The 27,775-nt window shown below is 51.5% G+C and overlaps 11 protein-coding genes across 11 annotated transcripts; 3 read left to right on the top strand and 8 right to left on the bottom strand.

Moving 5' to 3' along the window:
• Nucleotides 1-287: 287 nt before the first annotated feature.
• Nucleotides 288-865, bottom strand: BU24DRAFT_891 (uncharacterized protein). The gene has a single exon (XM_033534759.1). It carries the CDS (start codon nucleotides 702-704, stop codon nucleotides 390-392), a length of 315 nt encoding a protein of 104 aa, XP_033388745.1. The 5' UTR covers nucleotides 705-865; the 3' UTR covers nucleotides 288-389.
• BU24DRAFT_892 (uncharacterized protein) lies at nucleotides 866-5,985 on the bottom strand. The gene has a single exon (XM_033534760.1). It carries the CDS (start codon nucleotides 5,874-5,876, stop codon nucleotides 1,026-1,028), a length of 4,851 nt encoding a protein of 1,616 aa, XP_033388744.1. The 5' UTR covers nucleotides 5,877-5,985; the 3' UTR covers nucleotides 866-1,025.
• A 2,799-nt stretch (nucleotides 5,986-8,784) lies between these two features.
• Nucleotides 8,785-9,473, bottom strand: BU24DRAFT_836 (uncharacterized protein). Its single transcript, XM_033534692.1, has one exon. It carries the CDS (start codon nucleotides 9,305-9,307, stop codon nucleotides 8,954-8,956), a length of 354 nt encoding a protein of 117 aa, XP_033388743.1. The 5' UTR covers nucleotides 9,308-9,473; the 3' UTR covers nucleotides 8,785-8,953.
• A 2,839-nt stretch (nucleotides 9,474-12,312) lies between these two features.
• On the top strand, nucleotides 12,313-13,067 carry BU24DRAFT_403518 (uncharacterized protein; the record flags this gene model as incomplete). Its single annotated transcript, XM_033525571.1, has 2 exons — nucleotides 12,313-12,850; nucleotides 12,910-13,067. The coding sequence occupies 2 exons, from the start codon at nucleotides 12,313-12,315 to the stop codon at nucleotides 13,065-13,067; spliced, it is 696 nt and encodes a 231-aa protein (XP_033388742.1).
• A 960-nt stretch (nucleotides 13,068-14,027) lies between these two features.
• Nucleotides 14,028-14,685, bottom strand: BU24DRAFT_416099 (uncharacterized protein). The gene is made up of 2 exons (XM_033526366.1): nucleotides 14,583-14,685; nucleotides 14,028-14,523 (listed from the first exon to the last, which is right to left on the bottom strand). The coding sequence occupies exons 1-2, from the start codon at nucleotides 14,630-14,632 to the stop codon at nucleotides 14,037-14,039; spliced, it is 537 nt and encodes a 178-aa protein (XP_033388741.1). The 5' UTR covers nucleotides 14,633-14,685; the 3' UTR covers nucleotides 14,028-14,036.
• Nucleotides 14,686-17,013: 2,328 nt separating this feature from the next.
• Nucleotides 17,014-18,908, bottom strand: BU24DRAFT_789 (uncharacterized protein). Its single transcript, XM_033534638.1, has 2 exons — nucleotides 18,208-18,908; nucleotides 17,014-18,158 (listed from the first exon to the last, which is right to left on the bottom strand). The coding sequence occupies exons 1-2, from the start codon at nucleotides 18,749-18,751 to the stop codon at nucleotides 17,185-17,187; spliced, it is 1,518 nt and encodes a 505-aa protein (XP_033388740.1). The 5' UTR covers nucleotides 18,752-18,908; the 3' UTR covers nucleotides 17,014-17,184.
• On the bottom strand, nucleotides 18,909-20,080 carry BU24DRAFT_788 (uncharacterized protein). The gene is made up of 3 exons (XM_033534636.1): nucleotides 19,887-20,080; nucleotides 19,070-19,377; nucleotides 18,909-19,015 (listed from the first exon to the last, which is right to left on the bottom strand). Exons 1-2 carry the CDS (start codon nucleotides 20,008-20,010, stop codon nucleotides 19,121-19,123), a joined length of 381 nt encoding a protein of 126 aa, XP_033388739.1. The 5' UTR covers nucleotides 20,011-20,080; the 3' UTR covers nucleotides 18,909-19,015; nucleotides 19,070-19,120.
• A 1,560-nt stretch (nucleotides 20,081-21,640) lies between these two features.
• BU24DRAFT_416096 (uncharacterized protein) lies at nucleotides 21,641-24,230 on the top strand. The gene is made up of 2 exons (XM_033526365.1): nucleotides 21,641-22,249; nucleotides 22,320-24,230. Exons 1-2 carry the CDS (start codon nucleotides 21,870-21,872, stop codon nucleotides 24,136-24,138), a joined length of 2,199 nt encoding a protein of 732 aa, XP_033388738.1. The 5' UTR covers nucleotides 21,641-21,869; the 3' UTR covers nucleotides 24,139-24,230.
• Nucleotides 24,141-24,982, bottom strand: BU24DRAFT_360858 (uncharacterized protein). The gene is made up of 2 exons (XM_033524128.1): nucleotides 24,670-24,982; nucleotides 24,141-24,607 (listed from the first exon to the last, which is right to left on the bottom strand). The coding sequence occupies exons 1-2, from the start codon at nucleotides 24,859-24,861 to the stop codon at nucleotides 24,326-24,328; spliced, it is 474 nt and encodes a 157-aa protein (XP_033388737.1). The 5' UTR covers nucleotides 24,862-24,982; the 3' UTR covers nucleotides 24,141-24,325.
• A 117-nt stretch (nucleotides 24,983-25,099) lies between these two features.
• Nucleotides 25,100-26,599, top strand: BU24DRAFT_416094 (S-adenosyl-L-methionine-dependent methyltransferase). Its single transcript, XM_033526364.1, has one exon. It carries the CDS (start codon nucleotides 25,450-25,452, stop codon nucleotides 26,194-26,196), a length of 747 nt encoding a protein of 248 aa, XP_033388736.1. The 5' UTR covers nucleotides 25,100-25,449; the 3' UTR covers nucleotides 26,197-26,599.
• Nucleotides 26,277-27,386, bottom strand: BU24DRAFT_339297 (uncharacterized protein; the record flags this gene model as incomplete). Its single annotated transcript, XM_033523170.1, has 4 exons — nucleotides 26,277-26,756; nucleotides 26,814-26,860; nucleotides 26,972-27,020; nucleotides 27,096-27,386. The coding sequence occupies 4 exons, from the start codon at nucleotides 27,384-27,386 to the stop codon at nucleotides 26,277-26,279; spliced, it is 867 nt and encodes a 288-aa protein (XP_033388735.1).
• Nucleotides 27,387-27,775: the final 389 nt, after the last annotated feature.

The following is a 27,775-nucleotide window of genomic DNA, read 5'->3' as shown; positions in this document are numbered from 1 at the left end:
ATAGCGTCAAATAGTCCCTTCTACCTACCAGTGAAGTGACATTAAATGATATCCCCATCCTGCTCGCACTGCGCTCATCATTCAAGGCTGAGCACTCCAGAATTAACAGTGTGGCTTCTCTGTCTTGAGCAAAACAATTCCATTCACACTCAACTTTCTCAACTCGGATTCATGTGATTTCTGAGACGGAGAGGAAGGAGCACGTCATTTTCACAAAGGCTCACGGTTTTAGTTAGTCGTTCATTCTATCACTACGGATGGCTAAGCAGACTTCCCTCTTGGATTTGAGCAATTGGGAATGGGTTTGGCATCTGAAGTTTGTGTATTGAGATGGCTGCGCGATGGCAGAGTGGGTTCAACTAGGGCATGTATGTGTGTATGCACGATGATCAAACGGCAAGCAAACCAGGGACGTCAGAGCACGCAGAGAAGATGGAAATTGAGTTGCAAAAGGGGGAATATATGTAATGGAATGTAAAAGGTTCAGATAAAAGATGGGGTATAGGTCTTAAAAGGTCAGGGAAACCCAAACGGAATCGGGGGTTTCCATGAACAAATCCACATGGTGCATAGGTAATTGGGAACAATGAGAAAATCCGCAAAGCAAAAACAGCATAGAAAGAGCGCGACAAAGCGCAAACACAAGCAAGAAAGATCCAACAGCAAAATATGAAGCCCAAGTTGACTCCTGCCCAAAAAGACATGGTAACCTTCCCATGTCTTTTGCCATAACCCAATGGCAGATGATAACCCGTGGTATTTTTTTAATCCCCATAACCCAGTACTGCACGGTGGTACACCGTACAAACAAAGCAATATATAAATCCGCAAGTTCGGTTTCATGGCCGACAATAACCAATTGCGTCAATGCCGCAAGACGCCAACTATTAGAAAAGAAGAAAAACAAGATAAAGTGATTCACCTTCAAGCTGTATTAATAGTGAAGGTAACCAGAGATTAAAGCCAGCAGATCAGAAAGTTGTAATCTTCCGAATAGGTGCAAAAAAGTAGAAGTCGTTTCGTGATCAGACCAACAGGGACGGATCCAGGGTCATGCCTTCGACGGCCTTGGAATCGATGGAATCGAGGTCCATGAGGAAAGAATCGCCCGAGAACATAGACATGTCATTGTTATCCATGAGCGGAAGCGCCATACCCAATGTCTGAAGATCTTGAGATAGTTGTGCATCCAGAGGCAAGGGATTTCCTTGGACAGCCGAGAACCAAGCGTCAGGAATATCAGTGAGACCCACATCCACGCTGATCTGGAGATTGTCATTTTCCGAGATGTCCGAATTCTTTGTGGACGGCGTGTCCTTGGATGACGAGTCCGGTGTGTCCATTGGAGACTCGCGCAAAGCCCACGAAGTATCTTCATCCTTGAGATCCAGGACAGTAAATGGCCCATTGGCGTCGAGAGCACCGTAGATTTCATCATAGGAGCAGTCAAACAGAGATAGAGCAAACGGCTGGTTTTCCAACTCCTCCACTTCCTCGGTGGCCGTAACGGCAGGCTCGACTTCTTTAGAAGGTTTGGCCGAAGGCGTCGCCTTAGTTGGAGCACTGCTTGGAGTCGGAGCCTTACCAGCTGCCTGGGGAGTCTTCAGAAGGTTTGTAGATGGAGAACTCTTGATGCCTGGCTGCGTTGGGACACGGGTCATTGGGGTGGCTGCAGCTTGACCTCCCGCGGGCGTTGCGACGTTGGGTGCGACACTTGGTGTTTGTCCGGCCTTGAGAGGATGCTGAGACGTCTTATTCGCCGCAGGAGCCGGCTTCGCGCTAGCTTTTGCACCAGGGGCGCTCTTCAATTGCCCAGTCTTCGCATCAACATTCAGAGCATCGGCAAACGATGTGATGGCGTACTGAAGGGGATCGTCGATCTTAGCGTGCGCATCCTTAATATGAGCATCGAGCTCAGCTTGGGTATCGAATCCTCGAATGGAGTAATCACAGTCCGCAGTCCTGCACTTGAACGTCGGCTTCTGCTCAACAGGTTTCTCGGGCGGGGCAGTCCTCTTGAGTTCTGGTGAAGCGCCCTTGGTGGTCCGCGGGGATGCCTTCGCTCCCGGTGTCGGCGTCTGGCTCGAGGGGTCCAATTTGCGCTTCTTGTTGTCTGGCAGATGAAGATTGGTGACCTTCGGTGCTCCCTCGAAGTACTTGGGCGCGCCACTCGGAGACTGATTGCCAAGCTGGAAGGGAGGTCGTTCAGCAGTTGGTGCTTGTGGGGCTTTGTTTTGACGTTGCTGCTGGTCCACAATTCTCAAATTGGTAGCGTTGAGCTGTGGTTGTCTACCGTCGCCCTGTTGCTGCTGCTGCTGCTGCTGCTGCTGCTGTTGTTGCGGCGGCGGCTGTTGTTGTTGTTGCTGCTGCTGGTGCTGTTGTTGTTGATGATGTTGTTGCTGTTGCTGTTGCTGCTGCTGCTGTTGATTTTGCGGCGGTTGCTGTTGGGGTGCTTGGGGTGCATTATTGTTGCCCTGATTCTGGAACTTTGACATGATACGTCCGACAAAGTTGAGAATCTGCTTGATGCTGTTTGTAAAATCTTCGGCGCTGATTGTCAACTCGTCGTTCAACTTCCCTGTCTGGGGATTGATGTTCCGCAGCAAGTGCAGTCGAGACCGCATAATTTCGCGAGCCATGCTTTCAGACGAATCGGAGGGATAGGCGACGTGGAAAATGCGCAGAGCGTGTTCGACCTTGCGAAGGTGCATGAGCTTGTTGCTCACCAGTTCCTGCAGTCGTGCTCTGGCCTCCGGCGAGTATGGGACAGGAGGCCCGCGGGGCGATTTTGATTCCTCATCCATCAGCAGAGTACGGAACTTTTGGAACTGTTCTGGCTGCTGTATCTTTGCGCTGAGCTCGGCCCATCCGGGCGGCGACCTCTGTTGCGGTTTTGCGTTGGAGGATTCTTGCGCTTTGAGGAGCTGGGCGCGCATGCGAGCTTGTGCATCTGGAGGCAATTTCGATATCTGTTCCTGGGTGAGGTTCGGCACACCTGTCTGAGACTTGGTCGGCACCATAGCGGGGGCTTGTGGAGCCATATTCGCCGCCTGTGCCTTGTTGTTTGCCTCGGCGCTGTCCTCAGATGGTCGCTTGACCCCCTTGTTCAGAGTGTTCCCATCGGCAGGTTTGGCTGGCTGAGGTTTGGCAGCCGGCTTTGGTTGTGGGGTTGGCTGAGGCTGGGCCGGCTGAGGAGGTTGACGCTGTGGTCCTGGCATTTGTTGTTGTTGAGGAACTTGTTGATGCTGCTGCTGCTGTTGTTGTTGCTGCTGTTGTTGTTGCTGCTGCTGCTGCTGCTGCTGCTGTTGTTGATGTTGTTGCTGTTGCTGTTGTTGCATTTGCAGTTGCTGTTGCCGCTGCTGTGCCTGATTCTCCATCATCTTCAGCTGAGCTGCCTGTTGGTTTTTCCTCTGCTGTAACCTGCTATTAAAGATGAACTGATGTAGCTGATGATCCCCTACCACTGATTGCTGCGCCGGCGGAAGCCCCTGTCGTGCCTTCAAGATATCTTCGCGCGTGACCGTGATCGGAGGCATGACGGGCATGTTAGGCTGCTGCTGGGGAGTCTGGTTAGGTGCAGGGCTCGCCGACATTGGGGCCTGCGGCACCATAGCGCCAGGAGCATTCTGAATAACGCCAGGGCCATTTTGCGGGGGGCGAGGTGCATTCCCCATCAATCCCTGCTGTCGCATCATAAGCTCCTGGAAGTGAAGCGCTTGGAGAACCACGAGCTTATTCGTGTCAAGTGAAGGGACCAGAGCTTGATTCTGGCCGGCCCACTGCTTAAGCTGTGCCCAAGTCGTAACATCAGGAGGCAGCGACTGGCGAAGCTGGGGATTGAGGACGGTTGGCGGGAAATGTGTATTGTCGGTCTGTTGTATGATTCCTGGACTTTGCTGTAAGAGACTTCGGGCAGCCGCCAATCGTGCCGGTTGGCTCATGACTCCCTGTTGCTGGCCCATGAGCATTTGCTGATTGGCGATGCCATTGGGCTGTTGGGGGCCCATAGGCATGCCTGCTGTGCGAGCCATGTTGGCCACATTTGCGGGATTCATCATCGGGTTCTGGGCACCCCCCAGTTGCTGTAGGGCCGGATTCATCATCATGGTAGCCTGTCCAGGAGTCATCTGCCCAGGTGGGAACTGGACATTGGGCATGCCACCATTCGGGCGCATGGCCTGCGAGTTGTTTGCAACGAATTGGCGGAAGTTGTGCTCCGGCATTGCTAGAAGACGCTGCTTAATGACGGGATCCAGGTTGGCCGGCAACAGTGACAGTCGAAGTTGTTCAGTCAGAGGTTGGCCTGCAGCAACAGCCCTTTGTTGTGCTTCGCGAATCAGCTGGGTCGCGACTTGAGGATCTACGTGGGCTTGTCCTTGCTGGGGGGTCATGACCGGAACATGTGCCTGAGGCGGGCGTTGTTGAGGGGTTGCGGGAGTTGGCTGACCGACTGGGCGGTTTAGCATGCTTATCGTGTTTGGCTGTTGAGCATTCGGTGGGAGATTCATGCCACCCATCTGGCCTTGCGGTAGCATGGGATTACCGTTGCGAGCAGCAGCCTGTTGTTGTTGCTGTTGCTGCTGCTGCTGCTGTTGTTGTTGTTGTTGCTGCTGCTGCTGCTGTTGCTGCTGCTGCTGTTGTTGCTGTTGTTGCTGTTGCTGCTGCTGCTGCTGCTGAAGTTGGTGTTGCGCGCGGGCTTGTTGCGCTTGACGTTGCAAATTAGCCTGTTGGAAGGCCTGTGCCTGGCGCTGTGCCATCTGCTGTCCAGGTTGGCCATTCTGGCCCGAGAATCCCATTATCTGATTCCCATTGGCGCTGTTGCTGGCGGGTACGACTTGCTGGCCAGCCTCCTGCACGCGAAGGGCCTCGTTCTGCTGGTTCATGATTGCATTGAAGTCGAAATTCTGGTTGGGCTGGCCTTGTCCCGCGTTCATCTGCTGGTTTTGCCCTTGGTTCTGCTGCTGCGCCTGTTGTTGCGTCGCCGCGCGCGCCTGTTGCAGTGCACTCAGACCAATCTTGCCCGTCTTCAACAAGCCTTCGGTGTGTTGGCGGAACCTAAACAACAAGGGGTCGATCCCCCGGCTCATGAGCTGCTGCTTCTTGTCAAGAGGCCAGGTCTCTACGTCTTGACGGAACTTGGCCAGCGTCTCCGGGTTCGACTGCTGCATCATTTTCCTCGCGAGCAATGTGAGGGCGGCAGCATCGTTCTGCGGGGCCGCTTGGGGCTGTTGGGGCGGTTGCTGTTGTTGAGACTGCTGCTGTTGCATGCTCGGTGCCTGGAGAGCAGGCTGACCCTGTTGCTGGAAATTGATGCCGTTGGCGGTGCCGTTGCTCATGGTCGATTGAGTATGCGCCATAGGTATGGGCGAGGCTTGCATCGGACGCTGCAGCTGCGGGTTCGGGAAGCCTGGGGGTAGCTGCTGCTGTTGCTGGTGCAGCTGCGGTTGATTCGGTCGAGGGACTTGCATGCCTGCTTGGGGCTGACCCATCATGGCCATCTGGGCGGCGGGATTCATGGTGAGGTTGTTCTGCAGGCCTTGGACGCGTTGCTGGCGCATCGCTTGCAGTTGTTGCAGTCTACTCTTGATAGCGTTGACATACTGCTCTTTGCTCTGGACGGTCACGAAACATGTGCCTTCGATCTGGATGGCGGTCTGGACGGCATCCTTGCTGTGTTCCCCTTCGCCTTTGGCCAGCCTGAAGGCGGTGGACAGCTGGATGGCGAAGCTGGCGCGCTCCTCGGCGCCGGTAGATTGCTGCCAGGGTTGTGTTGGGGGTCGAACTTGTTCCTGCTTGCGGAAGTGCATGATGAGCTGCTGTTGCAGGTTGGGGCCGGGACGCTGCCCAGCAGCCATGGGGAAGTTTGGGTTATTCATCGCGAGAGGAGCGACAGCGACCTAGGCCGCGACGGGAGGGAGGGAAGGGTGAGTCGTCGTCCTTGTCGTTGTCGGCGTCGTGGGTGGTGGTCGTTTGCCGTCGTCCGTCGTCTTCTATCGTCGTCGCTGTCGTCGTCAGTCGTCAAGCCGGTTCGAGGACCGTAGGGGTAGCGGTAGCGATTGCAATCATGCAGCGATGTGAGGAGCCGGCGATCGAGCGATGGATGCGGGATAGATGCGGGTTCGGTGGATTGAATATCGTGGGGAGGAGGAGGAGGATGAGGAGGAAGAAGAGATGTTGTTGTCGACGTTGGCGTTGTTGGGTACCGGCGGTAGTTTGGTGACGGAAACGGCGGGTTTAGGGAAAGTTGAACCCCGTACGGCAGGAGCGATGGAAAGTTACACGACACACACCGCACACGTAGTTAGAGACGGAAGAAGGACGGGAAGGAGCGAGAGGATGGGTATATGGGTATTATCGAGTGCAAAATGTCGAATAATGTGAATGCGAAATAGAGAAGAGAAAGAGGAGGAGAGGAGGGGGGGAGAGGGAGTGTGTGTGGTGGTGGTGGTGGTGATGGTTGTGGTGGTGAAGTGTGGAAGTGAAGTGTGAGAGGAGAGGGAGAAGGTAGAGGTAGAGTGTAGAGAGTGTAGAGGGTAGAGGTGAGCGGGCGTTAGGGTTAGGGTGTAGGCAGGGCAGGGCAGGTTGAGGTGTATGTGGATGTGTTGGTGCTTCGGAGTGGAGAGGCGGCGCTCCCTAACTCGTCCACTGGCTCACCCACTCACTTCTCTCACTCTCTCACTCCCATCTCTCATACACCAACACAGTACAGCACAGCACAGCACAGTACAGCACAGCAACAAGTACTGTAGCAGCTTACAGACTACAATAGATACATACAATACAGCACAGTACAATACCGAGTACATCCGATTATGCGACTACATAGGACAGACACAATAGTTACATAGGCAGCCATACACATTATACCCTGCATTCAGGTACTCGACATGTATAGGTACATCCTACTCACACAATCGAACTGTGCAATTATGTACTCCGTATAGACAATAAGACAATAAGACAATACCTGGGTGTTACTCATATTTGCATTCCCTCCTCTTCTCTTTTCTTCTTACCGTCTCTCTCGTCTCTCTCTCTCCCACAGCCCAGCCCAGCCCAGCCCATTCATACTCGACTGTGGACTGTGGACTGTGGACTGTGGACTGGACAGTGGGTGGACACACCGGACTACGCGCGGACTACTTTTCTTTTCTTAGTTCAACAACTCTATTACAGCCGCTCTTCTTCCCACCCACACACCCATGCCCCCTTCTTTTTTCCCCTCCCTCAAATTATCCAGAATAATCACACTAGGAAAACACATGTACATGAATCTACGAACCCTCTCCTCGAGGAATGAAATAACAAAATTGACTAACTTACGGTGGGGAAAAAAGGTAACTATCTGTGATTGACGGTGTAGTTTAATGGTGAGAGGAATGACGAATGATTAGTGGGGACTTGCAGAAGCAGAGGCAGAGGGTTGGTCGCCAAGATTCAAAAAGCAATCCTATCAACTATCAAGTAATTACCTACCAAGTGCAGGTAGCCAACTATTCCGCGTAACTAGGTAGGTAATTACAGTACAGTACAAACACGGTTTGCAGTTAGATACTTGTATTGTACAGACTCGGTTGACAGGGGTAGTTGGAGGGAAGAAGAAGGACCTAGTTATGCATAAACTAGTCAGTCTACTAGTTGATAGGTTCAGGGCCAAATAGAAAGAAAGAAAAAAGAGGAAGAGGCCAGCAACAGGGGAATGAATCATTGGAAAAAGGATGGGAGGGCGCAAAAAGGCAAATGCGCAAACAACAGGCAACAATAGAGCAAGGCCGAGAGAGGACAGAATGAGGCAGAAAGCAAGAAACACACAGAGAGAAAGAGGGTACGGAGTAGAGTAGGCAGAGAACGAGAGAGCGCGTGAGTGCAAAAAGGCGGTGCCCTGAGTGACTGACTGAGTCCTCCTCTGGATGGTGCGTGGCCCGAAAGTAATACAAACCCCATCCCTCCCATCATCCTCTCCCTCTTCATTCGTCCTCATTCGTCCTCATTCGTCTTCATTGGCCTTCATTGGCCTTCATTGGCCTTCATGGGTCTGCGCTACCCAATTCGTCCACATCCCATCCACACCTCACCCATCATCATCATCATCATCATCATCCGCATCATCATCACCATCATCACAAGCCCCAGCATCCGAGCATCCCCATCATTCATGGACCACGGGAACGGGTTGGTTTCCTTTGCTAGCCTGTATCTGCTGTCACTTCCATTCTCACTCATTTTCTTTTTCTTCTTCTCTCTTCCTTTGGTCCTCCGTTCACCGTTATCATGACTAGTACGACTGTTGAATCTCTCTAGCATTGACCGCCTCACTTCCCCCATGTCAATATACTTGAATCTACGCCGTAGTCTCTTCCACCGACAATTGAGAAGCAGTTAGATCAAATGTGAACACATTGATACTAATATCAGCATCGCATACTAAATCCCATCCAGTGCTGCACTGTAGGTATGTACTCTACCTACACTGCACTGCTTGATGTGATGCGAGGCGATGCGATGCGATGCGATGCGATCCGGGCGTCTCGATGGCGTTTCAAGGCTCGTCCAACGCCGTCGCCGCCGCCGCCGTCGCCGCGCGCCCGCTTTGGGTCCACCGGGATGGTCTGGTAATCTACTGGCCGGGTATTAGGGTACGAGACTACGACTTGCTGCAACTTGCGAGGTAGAGTAGTATCTACTACTACTACACTCGCACAAAGCACTACTGAATACAATAAAACCTACTCCGTACCAGTTCTATGTATGGCTTCGAAGGTCTGGGCGCGGCTGTCGTGCTTGTATGGCAGCTCGCATCGTGAGGTGTGTCTGGCAGGTGGACAAGCTCGTGCTCATGCTCTCATGCTCTCACTGTAGTTGACGGTGACTGGATTGTATGTTGAATGCGTTGTCCGCCATGGCATCCCATGGCAGCCATGGCCATGGGATGCAGCGGAAAGAGAAGCATGTGCTAGTACGGATTGGGTTGCGACGGGACATCTGGTGACAGGACAGGGTATGGATTCGAGGATGGGATGTGATGGAAGCGGTGGAGTGAGAATGATGAATCGATCGGTACATCTACCATCTTACTCTTGCAGACTTCACTCTCTTGTCTACTGATCAGTGTCTTTACTCTGCACTGTGTTGTATGTACTTCGTACTGTGTGCAATTCATGGTCGAAGCAGTTGAAGAGTAGAAAGAGTTGAAGTGGTTTTGTGATGGTGGGAAGCGGACAGGGGTGGGAGTGTAAGCTAATCCAAATGCGGCCACCCTCTCCCACCCAAACCCTCGCAGGGACCAGAACCAGACAATCATCCTCATCCACCTTCTGTCCACCTCATCCACCTCCCTCCATCTCTCCCCAATCAATCAACGAATCGACGCCATCAAATCTTGTGTGTTTCTCCTCTCCTCTCCTCTCCTCTCCTCTCCTCTCCCCTCTCTGTTCTTGGATGGCAAACAAATGATCTTCAGATTTGCGCATGTACAGTATACACGTCTTTGCGCCGATCACGCCGTCCTTCATGATTGATGTCGAGGGCGGCCTCCTCCGTTTCTCCAAGTACTGTGTACTGCGTAGAACCCCCCTGCCTCGGCGGTGTCGCATCGCAAAAATAGACACCTTCTCCTCTTTTTCTCTCTTGTTAATGAAATCAATCCTCCGAGAGGAAACGACCGCAGCACAGCACAGCACAGCGCAGTGCAGTGCAGTACCGATACCTACAATAACTACAGTAGATGATAGGTACGGTTGGTACAATAGAGAACAAGGCCATGAACCCAACTCCGAACATCCCCCCCCCCCCCCCCCCCCCCCCCCCCCCCCCCCCCACCATGACATGAACCCCGACGCTATCCCTCTTTCCCCTCCCCTGTCCTAATCCCAACTCTCCTCTACCCTAACTACTCCCTACTGAGTACTCTGCTCTACACAGTACGGTCTCTACGGTCTCTACGGTCTCTACCACGTCTGCATGGCCTCCCTTCCATCTCAGGGATCCTCCTCTCCCCTCTCGTCTTCCTTGATGTCCTGTCCTCCATCTATGATCTACCTACCCAGGTACTCCGGACTTTGAGGTATTCCTTTTGTTTCCTCTTTGTTTGTTTTTGTTGATACCTACCTCGATGGTTGGGTCTAGAGTTTCCTCCACCACTAATCTAGATTCTGGACCCCCAGTGGTGATGGTACAGAGTGTACTAAACTAGTAGTGGTGGTGGTGGTTCCAAAGCCATCAGCCGTTGGGGTTACTCAGGTCCCAGATTGGTAGAAAAGCGCAGTTCTCGCGGAGTCAGTACGGAGGAGTGATGATTGATTGATTAATTAATTCTTCGGTCGACTAAATGAGTACAACCCAATAAACCCTTTACACAGTATCCCCTACCATACGAGCAACCATGAACCATACAAAGTACTCCATATGTGCATACATACGTACGAGTATTGTTTGTACCCTGAACCGAACTGAACTGAACTGAACTGAAATGGACAGAAGTTGGCGGAACCAGAAACGATCCAGGGCCCAATGGCTTAGTGTCCGCTATTTCTCCTTCGCCCTCCCCTCCCCTCCCCTCCAGCCCATCCCGTATTCAACCCAAGATCAGCACTGAACCATTATTGCTACCAAGACTACTCCGCACTCCGTACTCTGCACAGTAACAGTGTCGAGTGTCTACATAAACAATGAATTGGATGATCCATCATGTCGAGGTGCGCGATGCGATACACAAAACAATTATCCCCCTCTTCTTGGATCCATCATCAAACCATCTCACGCTTGGTCCAAAAGTCTTTCCATCCACGCGACTAATTTGCACTACAACTGCAGCCTCCCGTCTCTTTCCCTCCCTCCCCCCTCCCATTCGCCTACTGGGGGAACCAACGATAACACAGCACGCACTACACAGTAACACCCATCACCAGTACCCTACCCTACCCTACATCTACCCATCTCAAGTAATGCTACTCGTACAACAACAGAACGACTGACTACCTACCCAAGTATACTCCATACAGAGCTAATAATACAGTCAACGTATACCTGAACATCCAAATACGACCACGGATTACTCGCACAGCCCTGCCTTGCCCTGCCCTACAAACTCAGGTCCTCCTCTCTCTGACTGTGGCGACAGATGCACTACCCTGACTACCCTGACCCTGACCCATAATTCCCTTCCCCCCCTTGCCCTGCCCTGCCCACATCCCTACAACCAACCCTGTCCAATCCCAGCTGCCTCAAAACGCCCAAAACGCCAAAGCGAAGAAAAAGGACCAGCGCCAAAAGAAAGTGAGAGAGACAGACAGACAGAGAGACAGAGAGGGCCACCTATGAGGCTACCACAGGTTGGTCCATACGCCTACGCCCCCCGGTCCCGACTCCCCAGTCCGAATTCCCAGTGCAGTGTCGAGTGTCGAGTGTCGAGGGTCGAGGGCGGCCCTAGTCTCATGCATTGCGACCTCGAATGTAGCCGCGAGTATTTATGTGCGGCGAAATGCATGTACGCGGGATCCCTCCAACGTACACAGTATAGGTATAGGATTCTACGAGCTGAATGTCTGTGCTTGTATGGAAACAGTAGTAGTGATGCTTTGTACTTTCTGGGTTGCAGGTGTGTAGGAGACATTCCCTGGAACTTCTTGGAGTATATGCAGCCGTGTTTGGGATTCTTTAAAACGTACGGCAAAACTCACTTGACCTTCTTGAAATCAACGACAGTGTTATTCGAATTGGCTTAAACGTGTAGCGACAATTTTCTGAGCTTCCTCGAAATATAATGTACTATTTCTTTGTGAGAAATTGCGTGAGAGAATTTCTTCCTGGACGTCACTGACACATTTGAATCAATCATCTTCAACAAAGCAGAAAAAGTCTTACTCGCTATAAGTACTTGCAAGTTTGTTTCAACTTCCTTGACATTGAAGCGACTGATTCCTAAGCTTCTTCAAAATTATATACAGCATCAATTGAGCTTCCTCGCATTTGTAGCAGAACGTCCCCAGATTCACATGCGGTATCCTTCAAACTTGACCTACGGGACAAATCTTCACTGACCCTCAGTCCGATCACATCCAGCCCTATATGCCTCCTTCACCTTCAGACCAGAAAAATACTAACGACATGAACGTCCACCAGAAAAGTGCCAAGACCTTGGGAAGAGGAAGGTGCACTCGACGACAACACAACACAAACGACTTCCACCGCTGATCCAATTTGCTTGCTCTCCTCCACCCGCCCACGGACTTTCCTCTGCTCTTCAGCTATCGACCCTCTCACCTGCTTCTTCGCTTCAGCTAGCAACTTCACAAGGTAAAGCATCAAGCGACTATGGCGAACTCTTCCTTCCCCGGCGCGGCTTTCATGTTTGCGGGCATGCAGGTGGCGAGGATCGAACTCGTTAATCCGAACATAGTCGAGCGCGACAGTGAAGGCATACCTCAAATCAGCAGGATCGAATTCGTCAATCCGAATCTCGTCTCCTCGCTCGGCAGTGAGAGAGCGCAGAGCGGCAGAACTGAACCTGTAAACCCGGGATTTGTCTCGCACAGCAGTGAACGAGCACAACACGTCGGCGGGAATGGATCTGTCAACTCGAGCCTCGCCTCGCACAATAGTGAGAGAGAATCGAAAGGCGTCCACATAAACGATAACAGAGCCCCTGTAAACACTAACACTGGCGCAAAGGCCGCCTTGCCAGAGAGAAAGAAGAAATGGACGAAGCGAGGGAAGCGAGGAAAGCGGCCGAATCGTCAACGTCAAAGGAAGATCCCAGAGCAAGAGGCAGACGCGGCTTCTGTGGGTACTCGGAATGAAACTGCTGCCAGGATGGACAATGGAGTGCCTGCGTATCAGTTTGCGCTAGATGGTAAGCATCACACCGACAGCTTTGTGTCTATGTACTTGTATACTTACTGGTTGTGCTAGCTATGCAGAGCGGTGCAACATCTTCCTTGAGCACATCGGCGAGGTCATCAGCAAGTCCAGACGAGACATCTAAGACAGCAGTATTGAATGCTGCAGAAAATTGGCAGGTGAATAACTCAACGCCATTCCCTGGCTATTACCTACGGAAGCACGCTTAGTGGTTCCCTCAAGGAGTTCTTTAGGGGTCTGTATCAAGACTGCCCACCCTGCAGCAAGAACGATGTCATGTGCGTGCTAGTCACGAAGCTTGAAACTTTTAGGGATTTACTCAGCTTTCCAAGAACACAGTTCATCTTCACAGGACTCTTTCGGACACGGCAGATGTGTTCTAGCACTAATGGTACCTCAATCGTCTATAAAGAGTTCAAACGATTGGGGCGGTCATATCGTTGCATATCTTGAATACCGCTCGCCCCCTTCATAGATCACCACATCCAGGAGGGCCTGAGAGAAAGCCTAGTGGAACCGCTTATCGCGGGGATCGAGCAGACCTACATCCAATATACCAGACAATGTACATGAATATCGTGTTTCAACCCCCGATGTCGCGCTTTGTACACTCGTCCGTCTGTATGTGTCTTGATTCAGGAATGTTCCCCGCTGTGTTTCCTAGCTGAATTTACTTACTGAAGAACAATACTGACTAGATGCCCGCTATATGCCGCGTACCTCCTGGATACCTGGTTTACTTAATTTCCTAGATGAGTATGATCATTGTGTAGAGATTGAAATGATTTGATATGTTGAACAGGGTAACGTCCAATCTTTCATAATTACCATTTCACGAACCTCACTACCACTCTCAAATATATCAAAACAATTTATCTGTCATCTGGTTTGGTGGAATTTGAATATAGAAGTTGACCCAAACGGTTCGCATGAAGATGATAGAAAAAAAAACAAGGTTCATTGACAATAAGATAAATTGTTGATACAATTCAGGATCGATTCACTTCATTGACGCAGTTTCAGATATCCTCAGGCCTTATTTTCCGCCTTCAAAGCCATTGGCGTTGTCCCAAAAGATCTACAAATACATCTTCATCATTCATTAACCATGATTCATGCATTCAATCCTATATACACATATCCTATCTACATATCTACACCCCCAACCCCCAGCAAATTCACAGCCCCAACCACTCCCCCAACAGTCCCCCATACCACACCATCGCCCCCAGCCCCACGAGATTAACCAAACTACTCACACCATGCAGCACTCCAAACCTGCGATTCAGCTCCTTCATCCCCTCGCTGTGCGGACCCGCGTCGTAGCTCTTCTTGCCGTCCCGCGTCTCCTGGTGCTTGCGCAGCTTCATGATCTGCGTTGTCTTGGGGCCCACGTACAGCAGGTTCGCGGCGCCGGTGAGCAACATCGTGGCTATGAGGTAGAATGGCAGTTTATTTTCTGGCGATGAGCTGAGGAGGGAGGATGCGCCGCCGGGGCGAGGGTAGGTCAGGGCGAGGAGGAGTGGACATGCGGTCTGGAGGGCGAAGTACGCGGGGAAGGTGTTCTTTTGCAGCGTGCTGAATTGGGGTCGAGGCAGGGAGCGGAAGGCGATGATGCCGGCGATGAAGGACTGGAAGAGCGTGCTGCCGATTAGGGTGCCGTAGCTGGAGGGGTTGGTGGTTAGATTGGAGAATGGTTGGAGGTGAGAGGTGGGAGGATGTACCTGAGGATGTGGTATGTGGCGGGGTTCTTGAAGGTCGCGAGAGAAGACATTGTTGTCGTTGTCTCTCTGAGGTCGTGATGTTTTGCACGGGGGGTGGAATTGAAGTCAATCGATGTAGTGGGAAGATACGCAGGATGACAGCGCTGCGATGAGCAGTTGGAGAAGAGGGTGAGGAGCAGAGACGTCAATCAGGCCACCAAATGTCGAGATGTTGTCGCAAAGGACGATCAACCTCGGACCAGCGAGGAGGTGGTCAAGGGTTGATGTTGATCACATCCGATGATGAGCTCACGACTTGGACGTTTGCCCCACATAAACTCGATTCAATCAGGGCCCACTCCATGCTAACTGCTTTTGTAACTGCCTAACTAATTACCTACAGTAGCAGTCGCAGGTACTTACAGCACGAGCCATGTTCCCTCCCATCACGCTTGAAGTTGCCCTCGACCCGATATCTACGAGTCCAAGTTCGAGGTAGTTACTACATACGAGTAGCTCCATCTCCGAGCCCGTAGCCCGTAACCTGTAGCCCGTAGCTCTGTCACTACTGTCCCGCCATCGTTTCCCATCCGAAGTTCCGAACGACAAACTTTAAGGAAATGCAAATGGATATGCAGGGCACACGCACGCGTATTCGGACTTGACACGCGTTTGCCGATGTAATGTGGGACGGACCTTACCTACCGGTACTCGGCATGGCGAACTTGCACAACACCACCAACAAGGAGGGAACATATTATCTTTAGATAGCTTTTGAATTATTCAAGATGTGTAAGCACTATGAACATAATCAATTAGGATTGTATTATTGTCTCTATAGACAGACAGGTTGAATGTTCGCGACTCAGAATCGCAACAACTCATCATCGCTCTTAGATCTGTCGTCATTCGGAGTTCACGTCCAAATAGTTTCACGCTTTGCCCACAAACTTTCCCAATTGTACAACCATGCCAATAGAAAAAATGTCGATTAGAAACAGTGTACTCAATAAGTATTACTCTTGATATAAAAGAGGCACCGCTACCTGCCAGAACTTTGATTTTTGAAGTAGCGATTAGGCTACTTCGCATTCTTCGATGTGACATCGAACATGAAGGCCACGGTTTCTCAGATACTACTCGAATGGGGCATGAGTAGCTAAATAATAAACGCGGAGTGTTCTCGAACCCAGATAGAGTAATTATCAGTGTTTGTCAAGCATTCTGGTGAGATTCGAAATACGTTAAACTGTTTATCTTAGTGGTTACCTAATTATCCGATGACTGGGATTCATGCAACAACAACAAAATACAATCAAGGGGAATAAAGTTACGAATATCAATCAACACCACTCGTAAGAACCTCTGAACAGGAATCACTACCATTTAAAAATATCAACAGGGGAAAAGATGCCCCGAAACCGACGAATTGACGGCAGCAGAACATCCTACCTTGAAGTGTTTTACGGATGATATCTGGATGATTCAATTGTTTAGAAAAACAAATTCACTACTTTCTCTGTTCCTTGAGGAGCATCATTTTGCGACAGTATAGTCATTTCGTGTGTAAACATCAGGTATTTCAAATGCCGTCTAGATTCAAGTTGGATATGTGTAGAAAGTTCATGCCATTTCTAGACCATCTATGATCTAGTTGTCAAGTAGACGTGTAAGGACAACAAGAAGGCTTTGATATTCTAAGTGACTCGGCAATTTAAATATTACATGGAAAGCTTGTGAGCATGTCGTTCACGAAGAAAGGGTGTCAAAAGGCGGATCTGATACGGACTTTTATGAACCATTTGGATATATGAATGGACGAACGAGACAAGAGCCCTATGAATGAGCTCTTCCCCGCCTCCAACCTAGGGACTTGATATTGATCGGTACCTAGGTCTTGTTCTTATACAACCCCTTCCCCTCTGCCTACATATATGATAAACAGCTTGACTTCCCCACAAATGCAAGGACCTGAAGTCTCCTCCTCTTCCTCCCCGGAGCCTGTCCTGTACGGAACATCTCCACGCTACGAAATGCATTCACATAATAACATCATAACATATGCACAAACCCAGCGACACCATCCTAACGTTCACAACGAAAGGATGGAGTTCCTGGTCCGGCCTGGTAATATATACACCAAGAGAAGAATAAAAACAGCGGCGGGCGTGCAAGGACGAATCCGTCGCAAGCAGCCCGCCTGGGGTATGAAACACGCAGAATTTTCCAATCCAGCGTGTCTTTTGGAGAAAGGAATGAAGAATCAAAAAGATACAGGATAAAAGAAAAGCTGGGTAGGTATGATGGGTGAGGCACAAAACATTAGTCACGACATCGCAGGTATTGCAATGTCGGAATTAAGGAGTGTGGTGCGTGTAGACGCAATTCTTTGCTTCGAGAAGCATTCTTGGTTTTGTCAAGGAAAAAAGAGTCCAGAGGACAAGGAGACCCTGTCCAACCCGAGAGGTATACAATTGGGACTAGAACGGCCGGAGTCGCTAGTCAAGGAAGAATGGACACTGAAATCAACAAATGCCATCTATGCACGCCGGTCGTAGCGGACTCGTAAAGGGATGTGCGGGAGCGACTGTAAGAAGTACAATGGAAGATAATGGAAAGGTCATTACACGTCTTCGGTGAAGCGAGAGCCTCGTGAGCCATCATGCGAGGGATGACTCCGCCCCAAAGTGCCTCGTGGTATCATGGCGGGGTTGGGGCTGGCGGGAGGGCTTAGGGTTGTACTACCACCATTGCGACTGGTACCCCATTGGGGAGCATCGCCGGCGTGGTGCAGCACAGGTGTCCGGGCAGGCGAAGGCATGATCCGTTCTGAAGTGCCCATCGCACCCGATCCACCAATCTCTTTTCCGAATTCCTTGTTCATGGCAGCCCCGGCTCCACCGTAGAAACCTTGGTCGTCCGTGTAGAACGAGGATCCGGATAAAGTACCCTCTCCGCGAGCGAATTGCTCAGAGGTCATACCTTCACTGAAGGCGGAAGGGAGCTTGCGGCCAGAGATTCGTTGGAAGCCCTTCTCGCCGGTAGCGGTAGTGTCCATCGTGGACTTGGAAGTGCTGGAGAATCGGTTCATGAACGCCGCCGGAACGATGCTGCTACGAGTGGCCATCTGCTGTCCTGATGAGGCAGGGAGTTGCCTCTCGCTGGGATCATTGTCGTCTAGCTGGAGGGCACCACCACGCAACTTGCGCTTATGCCTTCTGATAAGGAAAAGTAGCAGGGCTAAAAGGAGCGCAAATCCCGCAATGCTGCCGACTACGCTGCCGACGACTGTAGGAGTGGCTGGGGAGCTATTGCCGCCGGATGCCGCAGTGCCAGCAGCAGCTGTTTCTGTGGGAGCCGGAGCAGTCGGCACAGGACCACCAGCACCTCCAGCTAGGGACGTTGATGCCACCTTGGAAGCAGTTGACGAGAACGAGGATGTCGAAGTCGATGAAGACGAGGAAATGGACGACGAGGAAGAGGATGAAGACGAGCTGGCTGAAGACGACGAAGACGACGACGATTGTGACGATGAAGACGTTGTAGTGGTTGAAGTGGTGCTTAGGCTAACCGATGATGCTGTGCTCGAAATTGTGCCTATGTCATGTGAGTATTTATAGAAGGTCAATGTTTCGCATATACCCACTTGATATAGTCGAATTAAAGCCAAGGCTTGTAGGTTCTGGGAGCGATGTTGGCTCAGGTGTTGGAGTAGTAATGGCGAGTAGCGATGTTGATATAGGCACCCCGGTCTGTTCTGCGACCGGAAAAGGATACGCTGGAACGGTCAAGTCGCTCGGAAACGCAGGTACGGCTGGAACGCTTGGAATGGGATCTGTAGGCATCGCGGGGACAGAAGGAAAGGCGGGAGCCAATGTCTCCACTCCTATGACATTGTTGTTGGCGTCCACTGTAGCAACGACACGGACAATGGCCGTCAGAACCGCGGGTTGGGGCTCCTGCCGGCGATGGAACATCCTATGTGACCTCCCCATGATGGGCTTCTCCGTCCTCTTGCGACTCGATGATGCTGATGCGGCCGCGTCCTTCTTCCTGAGTCCCTCCTCTTTCTCTGCAGCCTCTTTCTGTCGTACCTCTGCGCTCTCTCCTTGGTGGGAAACGTCTTCGGCCGAATGGCGGTAGCGTTGATCGATCCTGGATATCGTGAACCGTCGGACGACAGTCTCCATCAGGTTTGTCGACGATGCAGACGCAGCTAGTGCGCAAATAATACTCTCCGAGTGTGGGTGGCAAAGTCAACGGAGCTGGGGTTCAGCATGGATGAGGGAGTGTAGTAAGTTGGATCCGGGAACGATGTGATGGCGATAAAGAATGAGTGGACGTCGATTTGAGTCGAAAGATGTTTGTCCAGTCAATGGATGGCAAGCTATGTACGGTGGTAGAGGGAGCGTGAGAAACGAACGGACGCCGTGGATGGCAATGAGGGAAATGACCTGGGCGAGGATCAGCACTCCAATGATATGACGAACGGATGAAGTCGTGGGTACCAGATATAATGCCACTAGTATCACGAAATAAACACACCTTTAACAAAGGGATCAATTGACCAGCATTCGCGATGTAATTATTCTGAATTTTGTGCGCGACCGATGGGGAAGACTGGGCAATGCGCGCGCGCGATGGAAAGCGAAAAAGTTCCTTATTAGAGACAGGATGCAGTGCGCGGTGGTGGTGGTGCAACTGGAGTGTGGGCGGGCGTCTGGGTAGCGGCGATACGGGGGCAGGTCTCGCGAGACGAACCACGGATCTCGTTCGGGTGAGCGATTGACGGCGGATCGATGACAGGTTGAAACTGCTGGGTTTCCTTTAGACTTCCTCCAGGCGAGAAAGCCGATTGTCCACGACGTCCAGCGGAGGTCGTGTGGGCGAGGAGAGGGATTCACTCTTGGGGGAGAGAGAGAGTGAGTGAGTGAGGTTGAGTGTGTGGGTAGGGGAGAGAGGAAAACAGAGAGAGAGCATGAGACACCCGCACAGGTACAATGCAGGCACAAGCGCAAGTGCAGGTGGATAGAAGTCGAGAACAGACCCCCGGACGCAGACGAGAGGAACAGAAAAACACAGACACACGCCAGACGCACACACACAGACCGAGAGAGGGAGAGAGATGGGGAGAGGGGGGGGACTCGGGGGAGAGAGAGGATGAGATAGGAACAGGAATAGGAAGAAGAAGCGGAAGAGAAAAGAAGAGGATGTGAGGGTATCTCCAATTGTGGGAATCTGAGGCTAGACCGTATGGGCACTAGCTCATTGCAGGAGGGACCAAGTCTAGTACGAAAGGGGGAGAGAAGACGGGAACGAACAAACATTGGAGATCCGTGATTGGCCCGATGGAAGGACCATCAATCAACAACCCTTGCGACCTCATACTCATTGAACATTCACCCCCCAGTGCCCCCCCCAGGGCCCCGGTATAACTAACTAGTAACATACCAGTGGAGTCTAGGTTAACTGGGTAGAGTTCCTGTACTAGAGTAATACTAGTAAGAAGTAATTTCGTGTTGTTGCTCTGAATAGATCGGGCTTCTTCCTTCCAGTCCACTTGGTCCCTTTTAACCTCTCTCTCTAGTCCTCTCTAGTACTCTCTAGTCCCTTTAGTGATATGACGACCGTCCACGTTACTTCAATGAGCTATCCTATTCCATCCATGGCGGCCGGTTGTGGGTCTTTTGTGGGTGTATTTCTACGAAAGTATATTTCTGGTGATGCGACGGGAATCACGGGACACTGTGTGGTGTGAAGGCTAGCCCTCCAGTAGTCGGGTCTTCTTTAATTAGGGTGACGACAGCATTCATGGAATCAGATGGATATCTTGTGTAATTTCTCTGGAGATGGGTACTTAGGTGAGTAGGCAACAGCATGAACTTTGTGTGGTTCTACCCACAGTCCAGTTGCTGTAATACCGTTCCTGGCCCCTTCTTCTCGGTCCAGAGGGGAGCGAGCGCAAAACAGATATACAGATACATAGATACACATTATGCAGGTATTATTGAACGAACACCTGCACCTGTCTGTCATCCGGGCACCAAGAGCTGGGAGACATACGAGGTAGCCCTGGACCACACTCAGCTCCATGGATATGCAGACTCCGAGTCCCAAAACGGCTGGAATCGTATCTTGTGAGTTGGGATGCTTGGCAAGAGTCTTTTCACTTTTTCTGCTTCCCTCGGTCATCTTGCCGTCCCGTCCCTGCAGCAGCCACCACAGCCATCAATTTCCTCCTCTCACCTTACCGTAGATAATAGATGATACCATCTAGCCATTATCGGGACACTTGCTATGAGTGTTGCAACGATGGTGACTGCCACTCTGTTGTCATTCTCAGACTGCAAGTCTTCATTTCCCTGGCTATCCTTCGTCAGATTGACCCCCTAGACATTCGAAGCTGAAGATGACCCTCATGACCATCTTTAGCATCGCCGTCATCATAACCATCATCGACCCCTTTCTTATTGTTGGACGGCGTGAAGTGAGGGAGAGCATACCCTACCACCGGAATCCCGTGGTGGGCGCTGATTGAACGGGTGACTGCTGGCCGCAATTTGCCTCTTCCAGAACCATACCCATCGCCCCCGTCCAGGTGGGTGTGCCACTCAATAATGGATGCAGCCTGCAACGCGCCGCCGTCATTTTCCTTTTTTTTTCTTTCCACTGTACGGAGTACTCCGTACCTACTCGTATGACCCGTCTGCTGTAGCGATGTGTTGGCGTAGGTGTTTTTCTCTTGTTCTAGATTGTGTTGTCCTGCAACCTGCCCCAGCGGATGCAAGATAAGACATGAGTAAGGTACGAGACGAGGCACGGAGGGCAGACGGGATGAGAGGGGTGAGCTGCGAGAGGCCAGAGAAGTGGACGTGGATGTTCTCGAAGGAGATCCAAGGGGAACTGACCAGCCTCCAGCAATCAACCTGGATCATCCCCGTACCGTTTGTATCTAACTTGTTTTGGAGTATATCGTTCATCACGTGGACTCACGTGGCGGTATCATTCCCCCCAAACCCAATAGGGGAATTGGCCTCCGCCATCAAGTTTCCCCACTTCCTCAACCCTTCGTTCCAAGATCTAGCCATGACCGCGTAATCCACTGAATACGCGTATATTCATTCTCTGGGCATCTTCTTGTTCCTGCTGCGTTACGGTGAATTACGATGTAAACGATGCCTCATTGATACCATCAGAATCTGCTGCGTTTTCATCGCCTCTCGTTTAAGACCTTTCGGCCTGCGCATCTGTTTGGTGGACCTTGTTTCGTCTCTCATTTCAAATAGCCACACACAGCCCACCTTGAAAATGACGTCGCCAACACCAAACCACCATGGATATCACAGCCCTTCACCTCCGCCGCTGCCCCCTCGCTATTCAGAGATAGATGAGAACGGCTATCGCCCCGATCCTTCCATGAATGCCATGGCGACCAACGACCCGCGCAATTCGTCGACCCAATCATTAGTACCCGACCCTTCGATCGATCATACAGGCCAGCGACGACTGCTGCTTGTATATCTACATGGCTTCATGGGCGACGAAACTAGCTTTCGCAGTTTCCCAGCGCATCTGCACAACCTCGTGACAATTACCATGGCCGAGTCGCATGTTGTTCATACGAAGATCTACCCAAAGTATCGATCTCGATATGCCATTGAGGTCGCGCGGGACGACTTCTCAAACTGGTACGGTGATATACATGGCGAGGGACTTGATGATGGTCTTGCGCATCGCATGGGCTAACGGTCGGGTCAGGATCACACCGAACGTTACCCCACAAACGGACATCATCCTGCTGGGCCACTCCATGGGAGGTCTTCTTGCCGCAGACATTGCGCTACTATTTCGTCACCGCATAATCGGCGTAGTGAACTTCGATGTGCCATTTTTGGGAATGCATCCAGGAATTGTGAAAGCAGGTCTGACAAGCATTTTCAAACCTTGGCCAACGCCAGAAGAGCAGGGAAGTGCAGCAGCGCCAGGATCGAAACCAAGTAGGATGGATACCTTGTTCAATCCCAAGCCGTCGGACCCCCATTATAATCCATCATACGGCAATGATGTCCACCTACCTATACGCAAGGGTTGGGAGAACGCTTTTCATTTCATGAAGAAGCATTCAAACGGGTTGCTCGAAGCCTCCAAGGGACTGGTCAAGTCGCATCTCGAATTTGGGGGTGCCATGGCTGACTATAGCGAACTGAAAGCCCGTTATGCTCGTATACGCGCCCTAGAAGTCGACGATGTTGCAAGACGAAGGGCTGCCAATCCAGAAGTGCAATGGCCGCCGAGGATTCGTTTCGTCAATTACTATACAGCAAGCACGGGACGACCGAAGAAACCCAAGTCACCCAAGTCGCCCAAGTCGCCCAAGTCGCCCAAGTCTCCATCACCCTCACGTCCTTCGAGCCGAGGATTGACAACGCAACAGTCGATGAGCACAACAGACCTCGCATCAAGTTCACAGCTGGCATTAAGTACCAATACTACGGAGCTAGGAACAATCCCGAGCCCACATATATCAGTGGATGAGCATCGCGGAGATCACATAGTGCCCGTGACGCCACAGGAACCACCCTCCGCAACTACGCCCAAAGATGAGGCCGAATTGCCTGGGTCTGAAGCGTACGAGAAGCATGAGGAACACGAGGAACACGAGGAACACGAGGAGCATGACCTCAGAAGCGTATCTCCACAGCCCATGCTGGATGAAAATGAAGTACACGAGCTGCCCACACAACCTGAACCGTCGAATTCATCGGAGGCAGTACCAAATAACTCGCAACCACCAAATTTGCCAGAAATACCTGAGATACCCCAAGAACCACCATTCGTAGACATTGCACAATTCACGGACAAAGCAGAACGGAGGGCCGCCGAAAAGGAGCATTCGCGAGCTCTGAAGGAATACCAGGCAAAGGTCAAAGCACGCAACAAGGTCATCAAGGAGAGGACGAAACTCACCGAGAGATGGGAGAAGCAGAAAGGGAAGGACGAGAAAGAGAGGGAGAAGGAGAAGGAGAAGGAGAAACAGAGGCATTCGGTATCAGATGGTCTCGAAAGCAAGGCCGACAGTGGCACTTCGTCCGATCACCTTGCCGAGGGTGTCAGCGCCATGCGACTCGAGCCGGAAAGCCACGTCCAAGACACGAGTACCGGTCCATATGCAAACTATGATTTTTCTCGCAGTGCGATTCTATCTCAGCCCGAACCAGACGACCGCACCTCTATGACCGACAGCATGGCTCCTTCAAGTCAATACGCCGATTCAACACACACGCTTACGACCACGGACACAAATGCCTCCCAACCAACAGATCCAAACGCACCACCAAAGAAGAAGAAGTTCAGAAAGTTTTGCATGCTCCCCCCGAAGGATGCGTACGGCAACAAAGATCCCACGTGGGTGCGCGTGTTCATGGAGAATGTCGACGAAGTCACGGCCCACACGACGCTGTTCTTCATGAGCGACACGTACGAACGACTGGTTGGAGAAGTGGCCGAGAGGATCGAGGACTGGACCCGAGAAAGCGAGAGTCTGCGCGTGGCGACAGAGATGGAAAGGATGTATTAAGGCCGTTTGATTGTTTCATTGCATGCGTGCACATATCTTGAATACCCCCCCAATACTAGAACTACATATAACCAATGCATCATAATCGAAAAATTTACCATTTACTCCGAGTATCATCTACAACTCCCCTATCGTACACTTATGCAAAGCACTTCCACTCTTCCTACTCCCCGTTCATCCCACCCACTCACCAGAACGCAAACAACCCAACCGCAACCCAGCACCCCGCAATTCCCCACACCAGATCCCTCTCCCTCTCGCTCCCCCTAACCGCATCGTTGAACTTCTCGAGGAACGGCACGCGCGTCTGCTCCTTCTCATTCCAGAACCCAGCCATGTGCACTCTCGCAGCGGACGAGGCGACAATGTTGACGGCCGTGATGAGGACCGCATGGTCGCTTTGTTTCTTCTCGGATGAGAGAATGGGGTGCAAGATAAGGTATGTTGAGGAGATGAGGGATAAGACGATCTGATTGTTCTGGTCAGCGCTGGTTCTGGGATCTCGCTATAGGGGGGGGGGGGGAAACGTACAGATACGGCGCCACTGGCCTGCGTCGTTCTTGTCTTGCGCAGTCGCTCGGCGGCTATGGATGACCATTCTGCGGCTTTTTCGCTCTGGCGCTCGTACCGTTGGAGGAGAGTGATGTTTGTGTAGGCGAGGTTGAGGGTGTAGGCGGAGAGGAGGGTTGTGAGTGTTAGTGGGACGAAGATGAGGTTTGCCATTGTTGTTGTTGTTGATGTATTGGAGGCTGTAGGTATTAATAATTTACTGAAGATGGAAAAAGGAGTGGATATTGTGTGTCTAGATTGATGCGATGCGACAGGTTTTAAGTGTGAATATGAAAATGAAAGTTGTTTATGATCGACGTCATATGTAGCACAATACCGTACGGTACTAGTCTAGAGTCGAGTCCAGACATCATCCCACCATTAGCGTCAGGAACCGTTTCCGAGATCCTTCAACCCTCGGAATCTGCCCCCCACTCACCCACGCCCACGACTTTTTTCTTTGTTCTCTCCTTGCGGCACGAAGCGCGATCCACTCTCCACTACTACTGTGCCACGAGCCTGCATAACAACACATTCTCCAAAGCTTATTCCTACCACGAGGTGTTCAATTTTGTCTCTTCTTCGCCTATTCGCACGCGCGCATTCCGCATTGACAGCGAACTTTTTCCACCCATTCCTCGTCCTTACCTTAGGTACCTAGGTACACCCACGAACGAGTAAACCACAATCACAAGCCCACCACACAGCCGCTGTACCTTGACATCACTCAAATTGGATACCTCCTCCAAAGGAACAACAAACATGACAGACGCCCACCCAACGCACCTCGACCCCTCCGAGCTCGGCACGAAATCCTACTGGGACGCCGCCTACACGACGGAGCGCGCCAACTTCTCCAGCAACGCCGACGACCAAGGCACGATATGGTTCTCCGACGCGGGCGCCGAGGAGCGCATGCTACAATTCCTCGAGGATCTGTCCGACGAGGGCGTTCTCGACAAGTCGTCCGGCGGGACGAGGTTCTTGGATCTGGGGACGGGGAACGGACATTTGCTGTTTGCGTTGAGGGAGGAGGAGTGGGAGGGGGAGATGGTGGGCGTGGATTATTCGAAAGAGTCGGTGAGGTTGGCGGGGGAGATCAGGGATTCGAAAGATGGGGATGATGATGTGGAGGGGGAGTATAAGGATATTGGATTCTATGAATGGGATATTTTGTCCCAGGAACCTGGGACGTGGTTGGGCGATGAGGGTGGGTTCGATGTCGTGCTTGACAAGGGCACTTTCGATGCCATATGCTTGTCACAGGAGACGGATGGGTCTGGCAGGAGGATTTGCGAGGGGTATAGCGAGAGGGTGGAGGGGTTGGTCAAGAAGGGAGGGAGGTTCTTGATCACGAGTTGTAACTGGACGAAGGAGGAACTTTTGGGTTGGTTTGAAGGCGAGGGGAGTTCGTTTGTGTTTGAGGATTCGGTCAAGTATCCGAGTTTTACATTTGGTGGGAAGACGGGGTCGAGTGTGGTCACGTTATGCTTCAAGAGAAAGGATTGAAGATGTTGAAATGTGTTTCGTTGTGTTGCGATGAGTGGCTAAAAACAACATTGACGATGCTTGGAACGACATGAGATACCCTATTGCCTGACAGCACGCCGCAGTCTTGCAACAGAGAGCCATTTCTTCCGCTCTCCGACGTTCTCATTCCCACCATCACGCTCCCTCTTCCACGACCGCCTCCTTCCCCTGGCATCCATCTCATAGATTTCCTCCACCTCCAAGCCAGCAGAGGGGACGACTTCTTCGTAGAACGGCGCCATCTTCGCGCGGCCGGTATGAAAGCCTGCAATGCAAAATATCCTGGCATCCGGCGAATCCGATAGGAAATGTAGCATCGAGCGAGCCAGAGTCTCATGCTCCCAGGGCATCCACAGGCAATCCGCAGCGAGTATTCGGGTGTACTTGTGGGCATTGGCCATTGCGAAGGGTCCGTCCAACTCGCCCCATTGGTGTCCTTCGACCGAGATGTTAGCTTTGAGATGATCTGGTACGTTCTTCGCGACGTTTTTCCTGATTGTCTCAATGATGGGCGGCGCGGGATAGTCTGTGAATGTGACCTGTCGAGCCATTGATTAGTAGCAATCCGATTTTCATGCTGTACCATCCTGCATTACCTCTTTCGCGCCCGAGAGCAAGCTTACTATCCCCGCCAATCCAGCTCCTACAGAGAGAATCATCATCCATCAGCCCATGCATCCTCCCAAAGTACTTCACGGCACATAGCATTTATGGTTTCATGTGAGTTCAAACGAAGGACAGTGAATGCACAAACCTGCACCAAGCTCCAGCACCGTCTCTCCATCAATTCTCCAATTCTTCTCCTCCTCGTCCCCAACCCACCACCAGTCTTCGCCCGTCCGAAAATTCCCTTCCAGTCCCTCAAGATCATCCTCCACTAACCTCTGCTCCCCCTTCTTCCCACCAATAAGCTCCCCCATCAGCACACTCGCATTCCAAACGTAATGCGCAAATTTCCTCCTTTGCTCCTCGCCATTCACATCGGCCGTGTGGAACTCGAGATGTCCGTGAGCCCTGTTGTGATACACTACGAGTGTGTCCTGGTCATCGCCATGCTGGATCACGAGGTCGTCCGGGTACAGAGAACTTAATGTGTTGCTGAGGATGTCTTCGGGGCCTAGCTCGGCGGTAGTTGGGTAGCGGAGGGTTACGAGATTTGGTAGGAGCATGGAATGCGATGGTTACGAGTAGTTACAAGTCTATGCCTGGGGACGGTTTCGAAGGGAACAAAATGTGCGAAATGTGTTGCTGACGTCGTTTGGAAAGATATATGGGTCGCGTGGCCGCGCTTGCTTTTCGGCCCGTCTCTGATCAGCAAACTTTCCTATCTTGTCGTGGTACGTTACTTTAGGCATAATCAGGCAACTCATATTCTTCGTATCCTATGAGATACAACGCTGCGTGTTGGGGGGGATTCTTTTCGGCTTGTCTGGTTCAGTAAATAACCTAGACCATGCGCAACAAAGCATGGATATATCCAGGTAATGATTTGCCATCCCGCCTAGCCCTCGTTCAATGCGATACTACTTGTACGAGTACGCATATCAGAATACCGACT

Source organism: Aaosphaeria arxii (genome assembly GCF_010015735.1).
Source record: "Aaosphaeria arxii CBS 175.79 unplaced genomic scaffold BU24scaffold_1, whole genome shotgun sequence".
In the NCBI taxonomy this organism is placed as follows: Eukaryota; Fungi; Ascomycota; class Dothideomycetes; order Pleosporales; genus Aaosphaeria; species Aaosphaeria arxii.
This window is presented reverse-complemented; position numbering and strand designations above follow the sequence as displayed.

Bases quoted from the DNA above. Each gene is read 5' to 3' on its own strand.
- BU24DRAFT_891 (XM_033534759.1), bottom strand. From the start codon at position 704: ATGTCTTTTTGGGCAGGAGTCAACTTGGGCTTCATATTTTGCTGTTGG.
- BU24DRAFT_892 (XM_033534760.1), bottom strand. From the start codon at position 5,876: ATGAATAACCCAAACTTCCCCATGGCTGCTGGGCAGCGTCCCGGCCCC.
- BU24DRAFT_836 (XM_033534692.1), bottom strand. From the start codon at position 9,307: ATGAGGATGATTGTCTGGTTCTGGTCCCTGCGAGGGTTTGGGTGGGAG.
- BU24DRAFT_416099 (XM_033526366.1), bottom strand. From the start codon at position 14,632: ATGTCTTCTCTCGCGACCTTCAAGAACCCCGCCACATACCACATCCTC. The intron at 14,524-14,582 runs GTACATCCTCCC...CAACCCCTCCAG, and splicing joins GCCACATACCACATCCTCAG to CTACGGCACCCTAATCGGCA.
- BU24DRAFT_789 (XM_033534638.1), bottom strand. From the start codon at position 18,751: ATGGAGACTGTCGTCCGACGGTTCACGATATCCAGGATCGATCAACGC. The intron at 18,159-18,207 runs GTGGGTATATGC...CACATGACATAG, and splicing joins CTTTAATTCGACTATATCAA to GCACAATTTCGAGCACAGCA.
- BU24DRAFT_788 (XM_033534636.1), bottom strand. From the start codon at position 20,010: ATGTTACTAGTTAGTTATACCGGGGCCCTGGGGGGGGCACTGGGGGGT. The intron at 19,378-19,886 runs GTTTGTTCGTTC...AAGGAAACCCAG, and splicing joins GCCAATCACGGATCTCCAAT to CAGTTTCAACCTGTCATCGA.
- BU24DRAFT_416096 (XM_033526365.1), top strand. From the start codon at position 21,870: ATGACGTCGCCAACACCAAACCACCATGGATATCACAGCCCTTCACCT. The intron at 22,250-22,319 runs GTACGGTGATAT...CGGTCGGGTCAG, and splicing joins CGGGACGACTTCTCAAACTG to GATCACACCGAACGTTACCC.
- BU24DRAFT_360858 (XM_033524128.1), bottom strand. From the start codon at position 24,861: ATGGCAAACCTCATCTTCGTCCCACTAACACTCACAACCCTCCTCTCC. The intron at 24,608-24,669 runs GTACGTTTCCCC...CAGAACAATCAG, and splicing joins AGGCCAGTGGCGCCGTATCT to ATCGTCTTATCCCTCATCTC.
- BU24DRAFT_416094 (XM_033526364.1), top strand. From the start codon at position 25,450: ATGACAGACGCCCACCCAACGCACCTCGACCCCTCCGAGCTCGGCACG.